The 24,018-nt window shown below is 45.9% G+C and overlaps 1 protein-coding gene across 4 annotated transcripts in view; it reads left to right on the forward strand.

The window, feature by feature from the left end:
• FRYL (FRY like transcription coactivator) overlaps window positions 1-24,018 on the forward strand; it is a 768,252-nt gene that overhangs the window by 11,845 nt on the left and 732,389 nt on the right. For all 4 annotated transcript variants that reach the window (XM_033945802.1, XM_033945793.1, XM_033945809.1 and 1 more), the window contains one exon: window positions 14,309-14,514. In XM_033945802.1, the coding sequence (XP_033801693.1) occupies window positions 14,394-14,514 (121 nt within the window). In that variant the 5' untranslated portion in view covers window positions 14,309-14,393. The remainder of the gene's footprint in view (window positions 1-14,308; window positions 14,515-24,018) is intronic.

Genomic DNA, 24,018 nt, shown 5'->3' on the forward strand with positions numbered 1-24,018 from the left:
TAGAGCAGGGGTGTAAAACTCAATCACATTAAGGGGCCAGACCCCGCCCAATCTCCGCCCCAGATCCTGCCCAGTCTCTGCCCTAGACCCCGTCCCATAATAATACTAATTATAACACCATTTTTTCCATTCATTTTTCTTATATATACATATACAATATAATCTTATTAACACATAATGGTATTGGTTAACCACAAAATTAAACTACACAAAACACACTGTATGCTTCTCAACATTCATTCCTACCAGAACACAGATAACCCCTATGCAAATACGGGATCAAAAACTAAAAGTACTAATATATTTAAAAAAAACACTCTAAGATTGAAGATTTTGCATGCAGTACAACCCCCAGAGAAAAAGAAACAAATGTATTTCTTCCTGACTAGTGCAAAAAATAGACAGCAGATTAAAATGCTCAAAATTCAAGTCAAACACTAACTTGAAAACAACGTCAGAGGGAATGCTTCTGGATGAGATATGTGATGCGCGAGGTGCCGCTGCATGCGGCTCCGTGCACATTACAGCTGTGAGGAGGAGGGAGCCGACCACAAGATAAAACTGGGGGCATCGGACCGCGGGGCACATAAAACGACCAGGTGGACTGGATTTGGACCACGGGCCTTGAGTTTGACACTTGTGCTTTAGAGCAGTGTTCTTCAACCGCCGGTCCGTGGACCGGTGTCGATCCGCAAAAAATCTTGCCGGTCCGTGAAGGATTCTGGTCCCTGCTGCAGCAAAAGGTGCCGGCGTCAGCTGACTTCCTGTTGCTGTTGCTATGCCAGGACTCCTGCCTTTCACCGCGTATGCCGGGACTCCTGCCGCGTATGCCTCCTGCCTTTGTCTCCGCAACCCCAGACCAGCTGTGGCAGCTCTGTGTGTTTTTAATTTTGACACACTGCTGCCCATAAGCAGTAGTTTAGCCGCGGTTTCATGAGACAGCCTCGGGGCCTTTGCTAGGCCGGCCTGCTTTGATGATGTGATATGGGCCAGCCTAGCAAAGGCCCCGAAGCTGCCTCATGAAACCGCGATTAAACTACTGCTTAGGGGCAGCTGTGTGCCGAAGTTAAAAGCACACAGAGCTGCCGCTAGCCTAAAGAGAGGAAATATTTGCTGCAGATGGAAGGAGAGAAGGGAGAAGGGGTATTTCCGGACAAGGGAGGGGAAGGGGAAGGGGGGTACTACTGGACAGGGGAGAAAGGGAAGAAAGTTACTGTTGGATAAGGGGAGGAGGAAAGAGAGAAGGGGTACTGCTGGACAGGGGAGGAGGAAAATAGGAAGGAAACAGCTGGCAGGGAGATTAGAGGAGGGGAAGCAGTCAGGATGGAATGGAGAGATCAGATGAGGGAAAGGGGAGAGACAGAGGAATGAGAAAGTAGAGAGAGATTGATGTTGGGAAAGTCAGATGAGGAATAAGGAGAGAGGGACAAAGATGCTAGATCTGGTGTAGGAGAGAGAAAAATGAAGAAAGCAGAATGAATCATGTAAAAAGGAGAGAGGGGGCACAGGCTGGATGGAAAGGGGCATAGAAAGAAGGCAGATACCATATGGAAGGGGAAGAGGGCAGATAGTGGATGAAAGGGGCAGATGCTGGATTGAAGAGATAGAGGGCAGACGCTAGATGGAAGAGAGTGAAAAGACGATGAAAGCAGAAACCAGAGACGACAAAGGGTAGAAAAAACCCTGTCTCCGTGTAGGGTTTTAAATAATATGCAGTAGAATTTGAATTGGATTCTTTCTTGGATTGGAAGCCAATGTGAGTTGATGAAGGCTTCAGTGATGTGGTCATGTTTTCTCAATGAATAGATGAGTCTCAAAGCTGTATTTTGGATTGTTTGGAGTTGTCTAATCGTCGTTACAGGAAATTTAATAGGGCGCATAGATAATAAATAATTACCTCAAGGTCATCTTTATCAACTCTAAACGACCCCACCAACTCAGATAAAGAGACCATTTTGACACAGAATCTTTCAGTGAGGCTAGAAGATAATCAATATTTTTAGTAACAGTATCAGTAATGGTATGACAAAAAATATCCTGTAGATTCGGATGCAAATCCACAAGTCGGAGCCAAGCAAGGCGACGCATAGTGATAGCAAAGGCTGTGACTCTCGAGGACAATTCAAAGGCGTCGTAAGAGGCCTGAAACATATACAGGCGGAGCTGGGAGAGGGTCTCCATGTGGAGACGAAACTCCTGATGCTGAGGCTCCGGCATGACCACCCGGAACGAGCGGAGGGCATCAAGACAGAACCGAATGTAGGACGTGAAGAAGAAACTATAGTTAAGAACACGGTTCGCCATCATCGAGTTCTGATAAAGACGGCGACCAAATTTGTCCATCGTACGGCCCTCCCTGCCAGGAGGGACGGCAGCATATACCTTTGAGGGATTAGACTTCTTTAATGAAGACTCAACCTCCAAGGATTGGTGGGAAAGCTGAGCACCCTCAAACCCCTTAACCGGGGTAGTCCAGTAAAGGGACTCCAACTTGGAGGGGTTGGCAGTGACAGCATAAGGTGTCTCCAGGTTTTGGAGGAATGTTTGCCGAAGAACCTGATGCAATGGAAGGTGAAGAGCCTTGCGAGGCATATGGTCAACTCCCAGTTATGCCAGGCATTCCTGGGTAAAGCGGCAGTCAGACTGAAGAGTCAAGTTCAGAGCTTTGCCCCATGTCAGAGATGAAACAAGAAAAGGAGGCGTTCCGAGAAGAGGAAGCATCCTCCGGAGGAGACTCTGATTTAGATCGGGGCGCAGCTGAGAACGAGGGAGAAACCTCCCTGGAATAGTAAGCCGGAGCCTCAGAGTCCCGTGAATGTGAGACTGAAGAGGTTCGACTAAGGTGCATAGGGGGCGGCGAAGAACGGCCCTGCGCCAAATGGACCGGGGAAGACCCCAGAGTCCGAAGAAATCGCTGAGAGAACCTCGGAGAAGATGGGGCATAGGAAAATCCCCAACAAGCTTCGAAGCAGTCCCCTTAGAAGCCGGCAAGCTCTTCGATGGGGAACACACACTAGAGTCCAATTCGAGGACAAGCATGTGCGTGGACGGTCTCGAGGTCAGAGACCTGCCCCGACCGGGCGGTGAAGACCTGGGCTTTTTAGAAGAGGCAAGCCTCGCCCCCGTAGTGGGGGAAACACGGGCCCCCGGCCGGGACCCCCGAAAAGTCCCAAGCGCCTCAGGGGAGGAAGAATCGCTTGAGGGAACCCGAGTATTGCGTGCGATGTCTCGAGAAACGAGGGGACGCTCAGGCTGGACAGACCGCGACTGGATCGAGACCGAGGCCACAGGTGTCGAGGTCGGGACTATTTGGCTCACCACCGAGGAAAGCTGTGTGCTAAGCCTTAAGCATGTCCTTGAATATAGGCACCGAGACCAAAGGAAGGTGGGTCGGAGGTGCATCAGTGCGCTCCTTCGGGGGCGACCTCAAGGAAGATAATTCCCTACGTGAGGAGGCATGCTTAGAGTGATGTCTCGAAGGCGCTGATGAGGCGGCGTTAGTATGAGACTCCAAAGAAGGCTTCTTTGCCGGCATACCTGAGGAGAAAAGAGGAGACTTACCCGAGGCCAGAGTAGCAGAAGGGGCCGAGGCCAGAGCCTTCAAAGCCGACGGGGACTTTGAGGCCGAGGATTTCGAAGCTGAGGTACCCAAAGACGGAGCTGAGGCCGAGGTGCCCAACGAGGGTGCCGAGGCCGAGCTCGAGGCCTGCCCCGCAGGATCCATGGGGCCAAAGAGTTGGAGGATCTTGGCCACCCTTCGACGAAGAGCCCACGGTTGTAGAGTCCCACAACAGGGACACGACTCAGCGTGGTGCTCTGCACCCAGGCACTCAACACACCAACGATGGGGGTCGGTGATGGAGATAACCTGGTTACACTGAGTACAGTTTTTAAAACCCGAACGAGACTGGGACATAAGAAGAAGTACGGCTGCGGCCCCACGAGGCCAAGCGGCCAGAGGAAGACTGGGAACCCGGTCAAAAAATACAAACTGAAAAAAAAATGAAAATAATAAAGACACAAGCATAGCGACTTAAACAAAAATAATAAAGAAAGCCGCGGTGCAAGAGGGACAACAAGATTGCGCGCAGGAAGGGAGCAGTGCTTCTGGCTCGGCAGAAAACACTGAACTGAGGACACGATGAGGAGACGCATGCCCTAGGCAGGGCGGGAGGGTCACGCACGCACGGGCCAATCGCAAGCTTGAAGGTTTTCAAGCAAGTCTGCTTGCGAAAACGTCTGTTAGGGGGCTCCGTTGATGACGTCACCCACGTGTAGAGAATATGCTGCCTGCTTGTCCTGGGATAATTTATATTCTAGTGAACTCTCTGCATCTGATACTGAAATTGACAATTTAAGAGTAAATCTTGCAACATTAAACACAGGGAGGAAAATCAAAACAAGGCATCTGAAATCAAATTTACATCAATCAATCATAATAATCCCTTTCTTAGACCACAATTTAGGGTGAGTGGGCACATTATATGAGAGATGCAAAAAGGAATTTAATTAAATAAAATTAAGAAAGGCTTAATGTATCAAACAACTGCTTTACTTCAACACCCTTCTAAAGTCATTCCTTGATGATCTTTTTAACATCTATAAATTCCTTCAGGAGGTCTGGAGAAAAGAAGTATACTTGACTCCTAGGTACCTAACCAGGCACTTGCAGGGGTACGCCAAAAGGAACGTAGCACCTAATTTGATTGTTTCTTGGCGCAAAAAGAGAAATTCTTTCCTCCTTTCTTGAGTGGTCTTAGCAACATCAGGATATATCCATATTTTCTGTTCCCCAAATAATTTTTGTGAGTTTTAAAAATATAGTTTCAAGATCATATTGACATCCTGCTCAAATACAAATGAGACCAAGAGTGTTGCTCTATTAGTGTCAGCTGTTATTGTTTGTTCAAGAAGAGCAGTCACATTAGCAAAATCTATCTCATTGTTCTTTTTTCCTTTTTCTTTGACAATTTCTTATCCAAATTTAATATTCCTCAATTGGTTAGAGACAAATTGGAACTATTAGAATTACCTATTTCTATAGATGAAATTAATAAAGCAATTAAACATTTCCCTCTGAATAAGTCTCCTGGACCCAACAGTTTTTCTGCTGAATTTTATAAATCATTTAGTAAAGTTAACTTGGCCCTTTGTTAAAGACCCTGTTTACTCATATGAATATTACCCAATCCATTTCTGACACTTTCATGGAAGCCCAAATAATTGTGATACCGAAATCAGATATTAAGACCCATCTCGTGTTACAAATTATAGATCTATATCACTCATTAACTTGGAAAGTAAAATCTATGAAACAATTTAGTTTACAGATTAAATATTGTACTGTCTTTTATCATACACACTGATCAATGTGGTTTTATGGCTAATAGATCGACCTCTAATAATGCAAGATTATTTTGTAATATTCTCCCTTTAGCTTCAAACCACCCAACTAAATATATTGTCCTCTCTCTGGACACAGAGAAGGCCTTCAGTAGAGTTGAGTGGCCTTATCGCTTTAAAGTATTACAGTGTTTCAGTTTCCCAGAGCCCTTCATAAATATGATACAATTGTTATACTTAAACCCTACAACTAAAGTCATGGTTAATGGTTTGACTTTGGGGGCCTTCTCCGTGTCCAGGGGGACAAGACAGAGCTGTCCCCTTTCTCCTTTGTTATTTAATCTAGCTATTGAACCACTTGCACTGGTGATGAAACAAAATCCTCATACTTCTGGATTCTCTATTGGTGATTATAAAATTAATCTGTCCTTATATGAAGATGATCTACTACTTTATACTCCCATATTTTAAGGCAAGATTCCTTCTTCTTTCCTTTTTATCTACTAATTTATACTACCATTCCCTCCATTCCACATATTCTTTCTTTGTTAAATTCATTTTCTGTAATATCTGCCTATAAAATTAACTGGGATAAAACAGAATGTACACCCCTTCACTATGACATAGTCAAACAAGATCTTGCTCAATTTCCTTTTACTATTCAAATGGACTTCATGAAATATTTAGGTATCGTCTTGCCAATCTCCCGTGTGTGGGTCATGAGCTCTTTGATGAGTCCATAGAGGCAGCCACGAAGCGCCTCTCGGACCATGAGCGGTCCTTTGTGTCCCTGGTGAAACTTAAACCTAAGGCCCCTCCGGCTCGCCAATATAAAATTCCTCTCCGGAGGTATCCACTTTCTTTAGGCCTCCTTCGAAACGGCCTCCGCAGCAACAGCAGCAACAGCAATGGCTGCCTAAGACTCAGCCGTCGGTCCCGGCGAAGGTCAGGCCGTCTTTTTGACAATTCCAGTCCAAGCCTTTGGGCTCCCTTCCTTCTGGAGCCTTCCCCCTTCCCCATTGGGGGTCATCTCCATCATTTCTATGCCCAGTGGGAAAATCTTACCACCGACAATTGGGTGCTGTCTATCATCAAGGAGGGGTACTCCCTCCACTTCAGTCGCGTACCCCCGGACCTGCCTCCAAGAGAGTTTCTTTCTGCTTAGTTTCAGCTTCCTCTCCTTCTGCAGGAAGCTCAGGCCCTTCTTCGCCTTCGGCGGTCGAGGAGGTTCCCATGGAACAGAGGAACTCCAGATTTTATTCCCGGTACTTTTTGGTATCCAAGAAGACGGGGGATCTGCGTCCGATCCTGGACCTCCGTGCTCTGAACAAGTTTCTGGTCCGGGAACGATTCAGAATGCTTCCCACGTTGTATCCCCTCTTGGACGAGGGAGACTGGCTTTGCTCACTGGACCTCAAGGAGGCGTACATGCACATTCCGATACACTCGGCCTCTTGCTGATATTTGAGATTCCGGGTGGGGGATCTCCAGTATCGTGTTCTTCCCTTCAGCCTGGCGGCCTCTCCGAGGGTCTTCATGAAATGTCTGGTTGTGGTGGCTGCAGCCCTGCGCCTCTGTGGCCTGAAGGTGTTTCCCTACCTCGACGACTAGTTGATCAAGGCGTCCTCTCGCAACAAAGTCCTACGAGCGACGGAGCAGACGATCTTGCTCCTTCAAAGTCTTGGCTTCGAGGTGAACTTTCCAAAGTTCCACCTTTGCCCTTCCCAGTCTCTCGAGTTCATCGGAGCAGTCCTGGACACTGTGCATCTCCGCTCCTTCTTGCCTCGGCCTCATCGGGGGGCCCTTATCCGTTTGTGCCGAATGGTGTCCCATCTGCACTCGGCGCCGGCTGGGCTTCTGATGGTCCTCCTAGGTCACATGGCCTTCAAGGTTCCCGTGACTTCTTTTGCCAGACTTCACCTCCGTGTTCCTCAATGGTCTTTGCCATCCCAGTGGAACCAGGTTCGGGATCCTCTCCCTCGACGCATTGTCGTGACTCCTTTGTTGAGGAAGTCTCTCCGATGGTGGACGCTCTCTTCCAATCTTTCCAGAGGTTTTCTGTTCCATTCTCCTCCTCCGCAGAAGGTCCTCACGACGGACTCGTCGACCTATGCTTGGGGGGATCATCTGGACAGTCTGCGTACCCAGGATCTTTGGTCCCGGGCCCGACCGCGTTTGTCACATCAATCTTCTGGAGCTTCGTGCAATTTTCTTCGCTCTGAAGGCTTTTTGTCATCTGCTTCGCGATTGAGTGGTGCTGGTTCACACAGACAACCAGGTCACAATGTATTATATCAACAAATAGGAGGGGGGGGTCCAGGTCCCTGTGCCAGGAGGTGCTGGGGCTCTGGGATTAGGCGTTCGCTGCAACATTTTCCTTCATGCTGTCTACATTCAGGGCCGGCGGAACTGTCTGGCCGACAAGTTGAGTCGTCTTTTGCAGCACGAGTGGTCTCTCCACTCCGTAACCCTGCATCAGGTGTTTGCTCGTTGGGGGGACTCTGGCCGTCGATCTGTTCGCGTCCCCCCCACAATCGCAAGTTGCCCCGCTTCTGCTCCAGGATCGAGGCGGATGCCTTCCTTCTGGATTGGACGGACGAGTTCCTGTATGCGTTCCCTCCAATCCCTCTGATTCTGAAGACTCTCATCAAGCTCAAGTCTTCGTATGCCACCATGATTCTTATAGCTCCTTCGTGGCCCCGACAGCCGTGGTTCTCCCTGTTGTTGCAATTCAGTTCCAGGGAGCCTCTTCCTCTGCCTGTTTTTCCTTCTCTGCTTACTCAGAGTAGGGTTCTCTGCTTCATCCCAACCTCCAGCCTACTTTAACACCTCTTTTATGACATCTCCTAGTAGGAAATTAAAAATGGATGATCATTAACATGCTACAACTAAATGCCTCTAAAATAGAACTCCTTTGGATCTGCAAAGAACACTGCACCTACTACAGCCCTCTCTTCTCTGGGAATCGACCACCATTACTGTAAAAGACCAAATACACAGCTTAGGAATACAGTGGTGCCTCACACAACGAACTTAATTCGTTCCAGGAGCAAGTTTGTTATGCGAAAAGTTCGTTATGTGAAACGCATTTTCCCATAACAATACATGTAAAAAAAAAAAATTCGTTCTGTAGCATAAAATATGCTAAGATGACATAAAAAAAGATAAATTTACCTTGTTAGAGCTGTTAGCATGATATAGAGGGGATATATGTGAAGGGGAGGGGAGACAGGGGTTTTGTTGATCCTTGCTGTGTATTATAATCACCCCCCACATACTCCCCAGTACCTTTTTTAATTCCTCCCATCTTTCCCAGCCAGTGGCGTACAGGCCAGAAGCGCAGAGATCAGGAGCAATTCCTCTGCATGCCTGTGTGGGCCCATGCCGATCTCCGAATGGCTGCAGTTAGTTCTTGTGAGTCCCGCGAGAGCTGGCTGCAGTTAGTTCTTGTGAGTCCCGCGAGAGCTGACTGCAGCCATTCAGAGATCAGCGCAGGCCCAGGCGGCGGGGGGGAGGTTTAAACATATGCGGTGGCGGCGGGGGGAGGTTTAAACATATGCGGTGGCGGCGGGGGGAGGTTTAAACATATGCGGTGGCGGCGGGGGGAGGTTTAAACATATGCGGTGGCGGCGGGGGGAGGTTTAAAAATATGCGGTGGCGGCGGGGGGAGGTTTAAAATATGTAGCGCCAGTTAAGCGATGCAGCTCGGGCGACTTCGTTGTGTGAAACGAAGTCCGTTGTACGGATCAAGACAAGAAGTTCGTTGTGCGCAGCGTTCGCTGTGCGAGGCGGCCGTTATGCGAGGCACCACTGTACTTGACTCTTGATGTTGCCATATAAGTCCTTGCACAACATAGCACCTGGCTACATGTCAACTAAGCTTCCTCAATACATACCAAATAGGTCTCCAAGCGACAATCCAAGTTTCCAAGTTTATTAAAATTTTCTATCCCGTGCTAAGGGTCATAGCCTTCTGGGCGGCTTACATTCTAAAAACCAGCTATCTAATTTACATAGTCTATTTAAAACTTTAAAAAACAGTAATCAAAATAAGATTAACTAAAAGTTTCAATCAAACAGCAACATAAAACTACAGTATTTCATATTTATCTAGTCTGTTGTCTCCTGGGTTCTCTCCATATCAAACCACCCCTTATCATACACATATGCATCGGAAAAGAGAAATATTTTAAAATCTATTTTAAATTTATTCAAATTCCCTAGCAATCTAGTTGTTAACTGTAAACCATTCCAGAGTTGAGGGCCCTTCATGGAAAAAGTTGCAGCTCTAATGTGTTCGTGTACTATTTCACAGTACTATAAAGCATTTAAAATTTCTGATTTGAGAGATCTTGAAGACACATATAAATTCAAAAGACATGCTAGATAAGGAGGCTCATCTGTTTGCAGAACTTTAAAAGTTAGTAATAGTATTTTATAAGCAATACGATTGGGAATTGGCAGCTAGTGTGCTATTTTCAAGTACTGAGTAATGTGATCAAATTTCTGTAGGTTACAGTATATATTAAATGAATTGACATATTTTGTAAGCTACTTGAATCAACTACCCCCACAAATCAGGTCACTTGAAGGCTTCCTAAACTTTAGCAAAGTAATAAAAATTCACCTTTTCACCTTCACTTTCTGGGAAGCCCATAGGATAAAAGAAAGGCAATTTCCTTGAAGTTAAGTCAAATAGATTATATTGTTGATCCTACTATTAAAATATTGGGAGTCATCTTAGATCGTTCTCTGACATTTGATGCTCAAGTAGATGCCTTGGTTAAAAAAAGTGTTTTGTTTTTTTTTGTTCTCTGGAAATTCTGTACTATTAAATTGTATTTCGATTTCAACTTTCAGACTCTTGGTGCAGTCTTTGGTTTTGGGCCAGTAAACTATTGTAATATTGTCTATTTGGGCTCCTATAAAAAAATTATTAGGAAGACGAATGTTATCCAGAATATGGTGGTTCGTTTGATCTAAAACTTGAAGAAAAATTAACATATAACACCTTATCTTAGGAAATTGCATTGGCTTCCTGTTGAGGCGAGAATATTTTTCTGATTTGCTTGTATCAGTTATAAGACTATTTGGAAATGCATCATGTTGTATGTTGAACCATTTCAGACTTTCAGGTAATGAATGTCATACAAGTGCCTGTTCTTCTCTTTTCCATCCTTAAAAGGATATATATATACAAGATTCTTTGAAAGAACTCTATCTTTCCAAGCTGGCAAATGGAGTAAAATGCTAAGTGGTTTAATTGTGGCTTCTAATTCCCATCAAATTTTTAGGAAAAATGTTAAAACTTATCTTTTTTATAAATTTGTCTGACGTCATAAATCTTAATGTTATTGCTGTACTATTGCTGTTTTCGTTTAGCTTTTAGCAAAAATGTTAAACTTATTCTTTTGATAAATTTGCCGGCTGTTATTATGAATTTTAATGTTATTGCTGTATTATCACTGTTTTGTTCAGCTTTTCATTATTGTACTGCATAGAACTGAGAGGTACTGTGGTATAAAAATAAAATTTATTATTATTATTAAATCCCCTTGCCTAATGCCATGCACTAGATCCTCTGTTTAGGTATAGTGAGGATGAACTCAATGTTTCAAAAGGACAACAAATTGCAGCCCGTCTGACTATGCTACTCATGTTATGTATGTTATGCATATCATGTATGTTATATTGTAACCCGTTCTGAGCTCTTTGGGGAGAATGGGATAGAAAACAAAATAAATAAATAGGACATGTCCATAAACCACTGAATTCAACCCTTAATCTGCATGGACTCTCTCTCTATTACAGTATACATTTAGGCCCGGATTCTGTATAGGAGGCCGGTCCCGGGCGTCCTATACAGAATCAGGCCTACACCCGCCCAAAGTTAACCCGATTCTGTAACCGACATCCATGTTGCAGACGCCGGTTACAGAATCGGGTTTAACATGCCCAACCTCCCTCCCCGGACCCTTCCAACGGCCCCCACCGAAGATTGACGGCAGGAGGATGCCCAACTCCTCCTGCCGGACCCCCCAATTCCCCCCTAAGATCACCGGCAAGAAGGTGCTCAACCCTTCCTGCCGACAGAACCCGCCCTCCTGACGATCGCCGGCAGGAAGGTGCTCAGCCCTTCCTACCGACAGAACCCCCCCCCCCCCCCCCGCCGACGATCGCAGCAGGAGGATACTGTGATAAGCAGACTATGCCTGCTAGTATAGGTCCCAATGCAAATCCAGACCCTGCCCAGAATCTGTCTTATTCCCCATTTTCTGCCTCTCAGACCAAATTTTCTTCTAGGGCCTGTAGAGGGAGTAAGAGAGCGGCAGTGCTAGGTTCCCTTCCCCCTCTGGATCACAAGGTGAATTACCGGAAATCCTTTCCACCTGAGAGTTGGGGAGGCTGCAAGCTGTTCTCCCTGAAGACTAGGCTCTTAGAAAATCAGAACAGAGAGGAACAGCAGCAGGGAAGGTCGCAAGGCTCAGGGCTGAGAGCTCCTGATGGCAGTCCAGCTCCAGAGAACATGGAGTTTACTGAGGCTGGAGGAGAATCACCTGCCAGTCTGACTGAGGAACCATTGGCCATGGAGTTAGAAACAAGCCCTGAAACCAGTGTTGAGCTGACTCCTGATTATGCTCCTATGGAAGTTTGCATCACAAAAGCAAGTATTATCTGAATATTGCTGGAGTTTATTGCGAGTTTATTTTGGACTCTTTTGGTTTTGCAGACTGAATTAATCTAACTCGAGTTAAAGAGTGGATTTGTAATATGCTAAATTAAGCAAGGACTTTTATTTTGAAATTTTGTTTTTTTTCCATTCTTGAAAGCTAAATGGTGTTTTCCTTTTTGAAATAAAGCCTGCTTGATGTGCTAAGACAGTGGGGTTAGCCCCGTGTTACGTGGTGGGATAGTGGGCCTAATTTCGGGCAAAATAAGACCACACGGAGCACACTGTCTTTCCAGCCTTGAGGTGCTGAAGAAGCCAGGACTTTTATACTGTCTTGTAACTTTGATGTTGGTGGAAAAGTTTTTTCCTTTCCTTTTGGTTATGAACTCCACCTGGACTATGATTTAAATGAGAGTTTTGTTTAAGTTGGACTCTTTTTGGGTTTCTCAACCAGAGACTGTTTTGAACTTTGTGCTTGACTGGTATGAGAGTTTTTGTAATCCTGACAAGCAAGTTATTGTGTTTTTTTTTGGTTTTGAACAATTAAATACAACTCTTTATTCAACTTTGAACTATTGTTTGGATGGTGTCCCTTTTACTGAACGTGGAAATAAGTTATCCTTGTGAGACATGCAGCGACTCACAAGAGTTTGATTGTGGCCAGTATTCCCAGGCCCTCTGCCTGGAGCGTGCCGGCTACAATACCCATCCCCTCCTGCCGACCCCCCCATGGCCCTCCCGACGATCGCGGCAGAAGGATACCCAACCCCTCCTACCGACCCCCCACAACAGCCCTCCTGAAGATCGCAGCAGGAGGGTACCCAACCCCTTCTGCCAGCCCCCCTAAGATCGCCGGCAGGAGGGTGCCCAACCCCTCCTGCCGGTCCCCCCAATGGCCCCCCTAAGATCGCTGGCAGGATGGTGCCCAACCCTTTTGCCGTACCCCCCCCCAAACGAACCCCCCACCCCGGAACCCCCCTTGGTCTTACTTTCAAGTCGGACCGGACGGCTCCTCGTACGTCCAGCCAGCAGGCCCGCCCTTCCCCTGCCCAACCCACAGGATCCTAAGGTCTGATTGACCCAAGCACCTAAGGCCCCTCCTATAGCAGGAGGGTCCTTAGGCGCCTGGACCAATCAGGCCCTAGGATCCTGTGGGTTGGGCAGGGGAGGGGCGGGCCCACCTAATTTGGACGGAGGCGGGCCTGCTGGCTGAACGTGCGAGGAGCCGTCCTGTCCAACTTGAAAGTAAGACCAAAGGGGGGGGTCCGGGGTGGGTGGGTCCGGCAGGAGGAGTTGTGCACCCATAGGAGGGGCCATAAGGGGGCCATCAGAAGGGGTTGGGCACCCTCCTGCTGGCGATCTTAGGGAGGGCTGTTGGGGGGCCGGCAGGAGGGGTTGGGCATCCTCCTGCTTGCAATCTTAGGGGGGCCGGCAGGAGGGGTTGGGTACCCTCCTGCTGCGATCTTTGGGAGGGCCGTTGGGGAAGGCAGGAGGGGTTGGGCGCCCTCCTGACGTGATTGCTGGGGGGAGGGAAGATTTGCAGCCATAGCCGCGGCTGCTATACTAATCATGGCAGGGAAATCCTTTCCGCGATTAGATACAGCGGCCGCGTCTACTTACCATGTAGGCCAGCATTTTGCTAGCCTACATTGTAAGCGTCTCCCGTTCTGCTAGGGAGACACCTAGGTCCACCTAGGTTTGCTTAAGGCTACCGCCTAGCCTTAGGCGAGCTTAGGTGAGCTTGCGAGCCTCTCTAGGCTCTCTGGAGGCGCCTTCAATATAGGATGCCTGCCTGGGGAGCATTTTTATAGTGCCTCCCGATTGGCTGATTAGACAGCTGTAGGACACCTACAGCTGCCTATAATCGGAAGCACTTTGCAGAATCAGGGCCTGAGGGCTCACCTATATGTATATGGTATTAATAAAATGAGCATCTTACTAATATTTCATTTTCCTGGAAAGAAACATATATCAGAATACCAATTGTTTATTTTCAGTCAGCATTAAATAACATAACATAAAACTCACTTGTATAGTGCAAATACCATTAAGTTCTATGCGGTTCACAAGAATGAATACAAATGAATAGGATCCAGATTCTAACTTCCAAAAGATTCCCTAAAAAGATACATTTTTAAGGCACAACGAAATTGTTGATATGACATTGGAAATGTAAATATATGAGTTAAATCTCTAGTCCCTAGTTACTTTAATCTCTCAGTCTCCTTCTGGCTCTGTCTTTCTGTTATTGTACTTTTTTCATTAATTAAATCCAAAATTTCTTTTCTCTTTTAGTCTCTTACTTTTAATGGAGTTTGATCAGAAGACAAGTTAACAGTGAGCGGCTTCAGTTCAAGTGCCTGGCTGTTTGCCATTTTATATGCATCTATTTGTATATTCATCCAGCACAAATTTGGACTGTGGGAAGTGTGACTTCATGGATCCATCTCAAGTATACAATATGCTTTGTGTAGAATGTTGCCCTAAATTACTTCCAAGTGGTAAGATCAATTGCCTTTTTTAGAAGTTTTTTTTCCTTGTTGAAACTGAAGATTTTGTGCTACAACTAGGTAAACTGACTGTGGACCTGGTTGAATGACAGGATACAGAAGGTTACATTACATTATGTTAAACATTTATCTTATCACCCGCCTATATCAAAACAGATCAAGGTGGTTTATGGAAAGTTCAAAATTGATAAAAACAGCGTAATGACTTTATATACAGTTTAAACATTACTTGCAGTCAAAATATCTAAGCAGCTCTATGTAATGGTAAAGATACCTGTAAAGTATTCAAAGCTCAGTACTTGGAATTGGTTTTTTTCTAGTATCTTTTATTAGCAGCAGATTAAAAGCTCTCGTAGAGCAAATACCAGAAAGGGTCTAAAAAAATGAAAGGGAACTTGAAAAAATGGTTAAGGGTTTGGAAAATTAACTTTCCATTGCAATAGGTGAGACATTCTAATCTAATCTAAACCTTAAGTTTATATACCGCATCATCTCCATGAGTATGGAGCTCGACACGGTTTACAAGAACTTAAAATAGTGGGTAGAGAAGAAGAAAAAGGATTACATGAACTTATGTGTAGAAGGGGGGGAGAGAAAAGGGGGAAGGATAGAGTTACAATTTGCTGAAAAGCCAGGTTTTCAGTTGTTTGCGGAATTCTAGACCAGGGGTCTCAAAGTCCCTCCTTGAGGGCCGCAATCCAGTCGGGTTTTTAGGATTTCCCCAATGAATATGAATGAGATCTATGTGCATGCACTGCTTTCAATGCATATTCATTGGGGAAATCCTGAAAAACCGACTGGATTGCGGCCATCAAGGAGGCCAACTTTGAGATCCCTATTCTAGACAGATAGGTAATATCCCCATAGCTGCATACTTTTACAGAAGGAATCCACTCTGGATTTTTCCTCTTGCCTCTGCTGTACTTCACTGGGCTCCTTAGCTCCATCTGCAGTTCTTTCCTTTTCCATGTGTGCCTGCAGGAGTGTTTGTTCTGCTCTCCCCATTTTATTATTTTATTCAGTATATTTTTCTTCCCTTTTTCGGGGATTTTAGTGCTTGGAGTGTTTTTTTCTCTAACAGACTATTTCAGACATGATTCCTTCTCCCTACTGTTCTATCCCTAACCGTCTTGCTGTCCTATTGATTTAATAAGGTTTTCGTCCTAACCTTGTTCCCTGTACGTTAGTCAGTCCAACTAATTACAATTGTATGTGCGATCCTATTCTTTTATGAAGTCTGAACACCGCTTAGAATTATGATAAGCGGTATAACAAATTTAAAATAACCTTGGAACTTGAACTTTTCAGCTCTGCCTGCTTTAAGAACGCACAGACTTCGGTCTGCAGCTGACAGGCTGATCCCACTGGGACCTGCTAGACAGCCTGCATTGTTTTCTTTGGAGATCAGGGTCATCCCTAAAGAGGTCTCGCCTACTGTTAAGCAGGGGTCGAGCGCAGGCTGTTGGGCACCCTTAGAAGATTTGGCGGTGTCTCACAGGGTGCCGGCTACATCTTCTTGCCTCCACCCATCCCGGTGCGCATGCATTGGTCCATAGGGGTAGAGGTGTAGTCAGGCATAGGGTCTGACTAGCAGCACAAAGATTAGCTTTGCAGAAGCATTCCCAGCATTGAAGCAATGATTTTCTCATCCAGCTTCTGTGAGAGAGCTGAGGCAGGCTACAGCACAGATCTTCAAACAAGTCACAATGAGTACAGGCTGTCACAGCCTGTGAGATGAATTAGAGGTGGTTGGAAAAATAGGGTTTTAAGTGTTTCTGCATGTTCCCCTGTGTTCCCCCTCCTGAAAAATCCTAAAATCGCCATTTTTTGTGTTTGGGAAGTGGCATGAATTTCTTGATGGTGGCCATCTTGGATTTTTAGCAGTCTATTTTTCTAAAGCTCCCTGCTTCTCCAAAACTGCAAATTTTGCCTAGAAACTTGTTGGGATTGAGTCCTTGGGTTCTCCTCATGTGGATTCTTGCCCGGATTGCGCAAATTTAGTGTAGCTGGGGTAGATGGCAGCGTCCATCTTAGCCTCTCCCCTGCTGAAGCAGGTGACTAAACGCTCAGCTAACCTGGCAGGGTGGCCTTCTTTGCTGTTTTTGGTTCAGAATGGCTATTAGTTCTGTCCACCTGACTGCAAACCCTCTTCAGCCTAAGAAACACAAATCTAAGACATCTAAGGGTGGCTTTATGCCCCATGAGCTGGACACTTTTTCAGACTTTATGAAATTTTTGTGGACTGAGTTTCAGAACATGCATTCTCCCCTTGCGCCGTCCCAATCTGCTTCCACGTTCTTCTCGTCGGTCTTCACAAAAGAGGACACATCCAATGTTCCGGAACCGGAAAAATTCTTCAAGGGGGACCAAGAGGAAAAATTATCGTGCATGGAGGTAAGCCTCGAAGACGTACTCAAACAGATAGATAGGCTAAAAACTGACAAATCGCCAGGCCCGGACGGAATTCACCCAAGAATACTAAGAGAACTTAGAAACGAAATAGCGGAGTTACTGCAACAGATTTGTAACCTATCCCTGAAAACAGGGGTAATACCGGAAGACTGGAGGATAGCAAATGTTACACCTATCTTCAAGAAGGGAACCAGAGGCGACCCGGGGAATTATAGACCGGTCAGCTTGACCTCGGTTCCGGGGAAGATGGCCGAATCATTGATCAAGAACAGTATCAGTGAGCACATAGAGAAAAATAAGCTGATGAGAACAAGCCAGCATGGTTTCTGTACTGGAAGATCCTGCCAAACGAACCTACTGCACTTCTTCGAGGGGATAAGCGGACATTTGGACAAAGGTGACCCCATAGATATAGTATACCTAGACTTCCAGAAAGCCTTCGACAAGGTACCTCATGAGCGCCTTCTAAGGAAACTGTGGAACCATGGGGTGGAAGGGGACATACACAGATGGATCAAAAACTGGTTGGCAAACAGGAAACAGAGGGTAGGAGTAAAGGGACACTATTCTGACTGGAAAGGGGTCACAAGTGGCGTCCCACAAGGGTCAGTGCTGGGACCGCTGCTATTCAATATATTTATTAATGACTTGGAAACAGGGACAAAGTGTGAAGTTATAAAATTTGCGGATGACACAAAACTCTCCTGTAAGGTTAGATCTGTAGAGGAATGTAAAAAACTCCAAAGGGATCTGGACAAACTGAGTGAGTGGGCAGATAAATGGCAGATGAGTTTTAATGTGGAGAAATGTAAAGTTATGCACATAGGGAAAGGGAACCTGATGTACAACTACATGATGGGGGGGATGACATTGGGAAAAGGCAACCTAGAAAAGGACTTGGGGGTTTTGGTGGATAAAACAATGAAACCGGCAGCACAATGCGCAGCGGCCTCAAAAAAGGCGAACAGAATGTTGGGCATTATCAAAAAAGGTATCACTACCAGAACCAAGGAAGTTATCCTCCCGCTGTACAGGGCAATGGTGCGACCGCATCTGGAGTACTGCGTCCAGTACTGGTCGCCGTACCTAAAGAAAGATATGGCGATACTCGAGAGGGTCCAGAGAAGAGCGACAAAAATGATAAAGGGCATGGAAAACCTCTCGTATGCTGAGAGGCTGGAGAAGTTGGGGCTCTTTTCCCTAGAAAAGAGGAGACTTAGAGGGGATATGATAGAAACTTATAAGATCATGAAGGGTATAGTGAAGGTAGAGAGAGACAGATTTTTCAGACTGGCGGGGGCAACAAGAACTAGAGGACACTCAAAAAAATTGAAGGGAGATAGTTTTAGAACAAATGCTAGGAAGTTCTTCTTTACCCAGAGGGTGGTGGACACCTGGAATGCGCTTCCAGAGGGGGTGGTTGAGCAGAGTACGGTGTTGGGTTTCAAAAAGGGATTGGACGAATTCCTGAGGGGTAAGGGAATCCAGGGGTACAATTAGAGGGTCACTATACAAGACAAAATGCTCTTGAGTAATAGATCAATACAGGTCATTGACCTGGGGGGCCGCCGCGGGAGCGGACTGCTGGGCACGATGGACCTATGGTCTGACTCGGCAGAGGCCATGCTTATGTGCTTATGTGCTTATCTCTCAGTGGCGTTGCTCCTTTGGATACATCCTTGACTCAGCCTGCTACTATTTTTGAAGTTTTCTTTTTTTTTTTTTTTATATACCATTTATCAAGCAGATATCTAAACGGTTAAAATATAAATTTAAAAAATACATACCAGCACCTTATTATCTCATCTTCTCCTTTCATTAATAACAATCTCAAACCCTATATTTCGTCTGGCAAAAAAGATGCCGCTTCATCAATTTTTTAAAGTTCTGTATATTCTGCATCTGTCGAATATACTCAGGGAGATTATTCCATTCTCTAGGCCCTATACAATGGAATATACTATTTCTAGACACTGTCAGTATTAACTGCTTCACAGATGGAATTTGCAGCTCCAGTTGTTCTGCAAATTGAAGTGGGCGAGGCAGAACACGTGGCAGAATGCTCTCAACGAGATATTTAGGAGCCAGATTGTGCAAGCACATATAAACGTTTTGTATTAGTTTGAAGTAAATCCTATCCGTCAGCCTCAACTAATACAAACTTACATATCATTCTCACATCTCCCCAGCCTAAACAAAGTTCTGATCACTTTTGATACTGATGATGTAGTGGGAGTTGACAATGTTCAGGCAGATTTCCTCAGCAGACAGATTCTGGATGTGGGCGAGTGGACATTGTCCACAGCGGCTTTCCAAGCCATAGTGTGGCAATGGGGTCGACCACAGCGAGAAACAAGAAAGCGGATCATTTCTTCAGTTGAAGATCTGAGTCTGGAAGTGAGGGGTTTGATGCTCTGGTGCAGCTGTGGCCTCAGGAGATTCCTTGGCTGATAATAGGCCGGGTCATTCGATGGATTGCGGTCCATCTGGACTGCGTCATTCTGGTGGCTCCAGATTGGCTTTGCAGATCGTAGTATACAGATCTGATGCGCTTGCGCAAGATCGCAGCCTTCGGCTGAGCGCCCATCCAGATCTACTCACACAGGGTCCGGTCTCCATGGAGGATCCAGGTCACTTTGCTCTTGTGGCATGGCTCTTGAGTGTGAAGCCTTAGAGCACAAAGGATATTCTGCTTTGGTTATTCATACTCTTTTCAAGTCTAAGAAGTTGTCCACAGTTTCTGCTTATGCTAAGGCATGGAAACCCTTTTGACACTGGTGCGCCCAGGACTAGGTGGATAATTTTTCAGCTCCGATATCACTGATTTTCACCTTTGTTCAGGTTGGCCTGGGTAAAGGCTTCACTGTGGCATCTCTTCGGGTTCAAGTGACCGAGCTATCTTGTTTTAGATCCTGGGAGTGTCTGTCCTCATTGGCCTCTCATCCTGATGCTGCTAGATTTCTGAACCGCTGATTAAGCAATCTTTTCTTTCCTGGGGCCTTAACCTGGTGCTGTCTAGCCTTACCAAGCCTCCTTTTGAGCCCCTTCGAGAGGCTCTTGGACTTAATGCTAAAGACCGCTTTTCTGGTTGCCATTACTTCAGCGTGATGTGTGTCGGAACTACAGGCTCTTTCTTGCAGAGAACCATTTCTCCATATATCGGAGACTGGGGTTTCCCTATAGATCAGTGGTCTCAAACTAGCGGCCCTCCAGGTGCTATTTTGCAGTCCACAGTCTGGATGCGATGATCAACTGCTCCCTTGCTGCAGTCGAATGTTCCGGTCAAAGCTACGGCCGGCGGCTCCTCGTGCCATCCACACCAGCATTTCTCTTCCCCCCTTCCCTTCCTTGTGAAGCAGTAGCATGTCTGGCTGGCTCCCTTGCTGCAGTCGATCGTTCCATGCAAAGCCGTGGGTGGCGGCTCCTCATGCTATCCACACCTGCGTCGGAAGCCTCTCTGACATCACGACATCAGAGAGAAGGCTTCTGACACAGGTGCAGATTGTACGAGGAGCCACCACCCGTGGCTTTGAACGGAATGATCGACTGAGCAAGGGAGCCGGCCAGACATGCTGCTGCTCCACAAGGAAAGGAAGGGGAGGGGAAAGAGAAATACTTCTGCTGCACAGGAAAGGGGGAAGGGAAATGCTGCTGTTGCTGCACAGGGAAAAGGAGGGGGAGGGAAGGAGGAAGAGAAATACTTCTGCTGCACAGGAAAGGGGGAAGGGAAATGCTGCTGCTGCTGCTGTTGCTGCTGCACCCAATTGGGGAAAAAGAGGGAAGGAAGGAGAACATAACATGAGGGAAGACAAGGGAGAGGAGAGGAACAAGGGAGAGGAGAGGAATAAGAGATGCCAAGTCCATGGGAGAGAGGGAAAGGAAAAGAGATACCAGACCATGGAGGGGGAGGGAAGGAGACAGATGCCAGACCAGGGGAAAGGAAGGAAGGAAAGAGATGTCAGACCATGGAAATAGGGACGGAAGAAGAGAGAGATAGGAAGGAAAGGTAAGACATGGAAACGTAGATTTTGAAAAGAAAGCAGAAAAATTGAATATTAAGTTAATGCCAAAGATGGATTCAAATAATTTTCCTTATGAGATGGTGGGGATGTCACTAGTGAAAACTAGAAGAAGTCAGAAATTGCTTTGATAAATAATATATGAACTGCCTTCGCATTCAACACAAACCTGTCTATGAAGTGTAATCAATATGTTTTAAGTTGCTCAGAAATGTGAAACTCAACAAGGGGGGAACGCACCCCCCTAGAATGGGAACAGAGTTTACCTCCCAGTCATTGCAACTGTTTCTTGAAGTGTGATCTCTACAGAAACAGTTGCAATGACTGGGAGGTAAACTCTGTTCCCATTCTAGGGGGGTGCGTTCCCCCCTTGTTGAGTTTCACAATTCTGAGCAACTTAAAACATATTGATTACACTTCATAGACAGGTTTGTGTTGAATGCGAAGTCAAAGATGGATGCAAGGCAGAAAGTGAAGACGGAGAGAAAAACAGTCAAAGGACAAGAAGGCCCTGGAAACATAGTTAAAAGCATAGAAAAATAAAGTCACCAGCCAACAAAGGTAGGGAAAATGATTTTATTTTCAATATAGTGATTGAAATGTGTCAGTTTTGAGAAAGGAAAGATATTAAACTTTAAATGTGAGGGCTGCAGAAAAAATAGGGTACTTGGAGGGCCACAGAAAAAATAGTTAATGTCTTATTAAAGAAATGTTAAAGGAAAGATTTATAAACTATAAAGAGTTTTACCTCATGCAAAATTGTCATTTCTTTAATAAGACATTAACTATTTTTTTCTGCGGCCTTCCAAATACCTACAAATCCAAAATGTGGCCCCACAAAGGGTTTGAGTTTGAGACCACTGCTATAGATGGTTCCTTCCTTCCTGCCGAAGGTGGTTTCGGCTTTCCATGTAAATCAGGAAGTGCGTTTGCCTGCCTTTCATCCTACTGGTTTCAGGATGCAAGATCACCTGTTGAAAAAACTGGATGTGCGCAGAGTGCTTCTGCTTTATCTGGAGGTCACTAATGAGTTTTATCTCTTTGACATCTGTTTGTGCTGACTCATTTGGTTAGGTGGAGTGTTCCTGCTTCCAAGGCCATGATTTACAGATGGATCTGTAGGGCCATTTCATCAGCCTACATTCTTTCTGGGAAACAGTTCCGTCAAGGCAGATTCTACCAAGAGTGTGGCTTCTTCGTGGGCCGAAGGTACAGCTGTCTCCTCTGAGGAGATTTGCAGGGCGGCAACATGGTCTTCTCTTCACACATTTGCCAAGTTTTATAGAGTGGATGTGGTGGCAAGACAGGACTCTGCTTTTGGGTCCTCGGTCTTAAGGGTCTGTGCAGCAAGCCCACCCTAGCTTTTTGGGGACTGCTTTTACACATCCTGTCTGTCTAGAATGTCTCCTATTGCACTGGAAAAAGAGATTATGTGCTTAAACTGGTAAGCTCTTTTCCAATAGATAGGTGAGATATTCTTGACTCCCACCCTCTCCTTCCTGCGCCTGCCTACTGTTTCAGTCTGTTTATACTTCAAGCTGATTTTGGGATTCCTGGGATCCCTTGGGGGCTGGGAAGAATTTGCATGTATGTTTCTGTTTTATATGGGATTAGTTTTGAGCTCCTTTGACGCTTTTGTTGGTGGTTAACATTACTGTTTGATTTACCATATTTTTCACTCCATAAGACGCACCGGACCAGAAGATACACCCTAGATTTAGAGTAGGAAACAAGAAAAAAAACATTCTGAACTAAATTGTGTACTAATATATACCAGGCTCTGCACCCAGCCCCCCTCATTCCCTGCCAGGCTCTGCACCCTGTCCCCCCTCCCTGCGACAAACAGTTACAAACAGTAAAAGGAAAATAGAGCGACCAAATTCAAATATAATACTTCATGTGACAAAAAAATGATGCTGCTTCAATAATTTTTTTAAACTCCATAAATTATTCTGCTGATGGATATTTGATGGAAGCTTGCTCCATTCCCTGAAAATATATATAGTATTCAGTAAAAGCCATCATTATGCTCCATGTTACCTGTTTATGCAAAGACCCTGAACCCTAAACCTGACAGCCCTGGGCCCATGCGGAAGGAAGCGGCTGATGCTTAGGTTTCCATAAATAGCCCGAGGCCGAAGCTGCTGTGCTGCCCAAATAGGGGCCCGGCCCGCCCCTGCACCTTAGTGATCCAGCCTCAGCTATTCCGGGAGTCGCAATTACCAGGCGTCCCACCCAGTCCCCCACTGTGTTATAACTGGGCAGTCACCGTAAAGGGGAAGACCGAGGGCTCGGTGGCCATGTCGGTTGTGGGCAAGAGGAGACATTTGTGCGGTGCGCGGGGATGTTTCCAGCTGGGAGCACATGCCAATGAAATATACCCAAGAGAGGCATAAGCGCGCTCTAGAATTCTGTTTTGCCGTTATGAAAAATGGTGGCGCAGAACTTGTGCTCATCCCCCCTGGGCAGTTCTGTACAGCAGGACCCGAGGGAGTATTTGCATCTCTACAGGCTGCTGCAATGGCGCTTTCTCCCTTTCATCAGGCGCTGCTTGCTGTCTCCTTGGGTCTCTGTGCCTTTGTTGTGCTCCCGGGGTTCTTCGTAGGAGCAGGAGTTGGCGGATCTGTGCGAGAGAGCATTTTAAAAAAGATACTGGGTGGGCGGAGGTGTTTAAAAAATTGTATTCACTCCATAAGATGCATCCACTTTTTGACTATGGAGTGAAAAATACGGTACTTCTTGAGCAGAACAGTTTTTCTAAGCCTGTTCCTATAGGTGCCTATACTTCACTTGTATTGGGTGGCTCTCAGTGCTTGGGTGCAGGTGGAGCAAAGGAGCCCAGTGAAGTATAGCTGAGGCAAGAGGAAAAATCCGGAGTGGATTCCTTATGCAGATGCATTCGGCTAAGGCAGTGGTAGGCAAACTCATTAGTCAAAAGAGCCAAAGATCAGCAGTACAACGATTAAGATTTCTTATGAGAGCCATACCCCGCGCCCACTTGCGCTACGATGGCTATGTCAACCCGACTGACACCCCGCTCACCCGCACGTAGTCTAAATCGATT

Source organism: Geotrypetes seraphini, chromosome 1 (genome assembly GCF_902459505.1).
Source record: "Geotrypetes seraphini chromosome 1, aGeoSer1.1, whole genome shotgun sequence".
NCBI classification, from domain to species: Eukaryota; Metazoa; Chordata; class Amphibia; order Gymnophiona; family Dermophiidae; genus Geotrypetes; species Geotrypetes seraphini.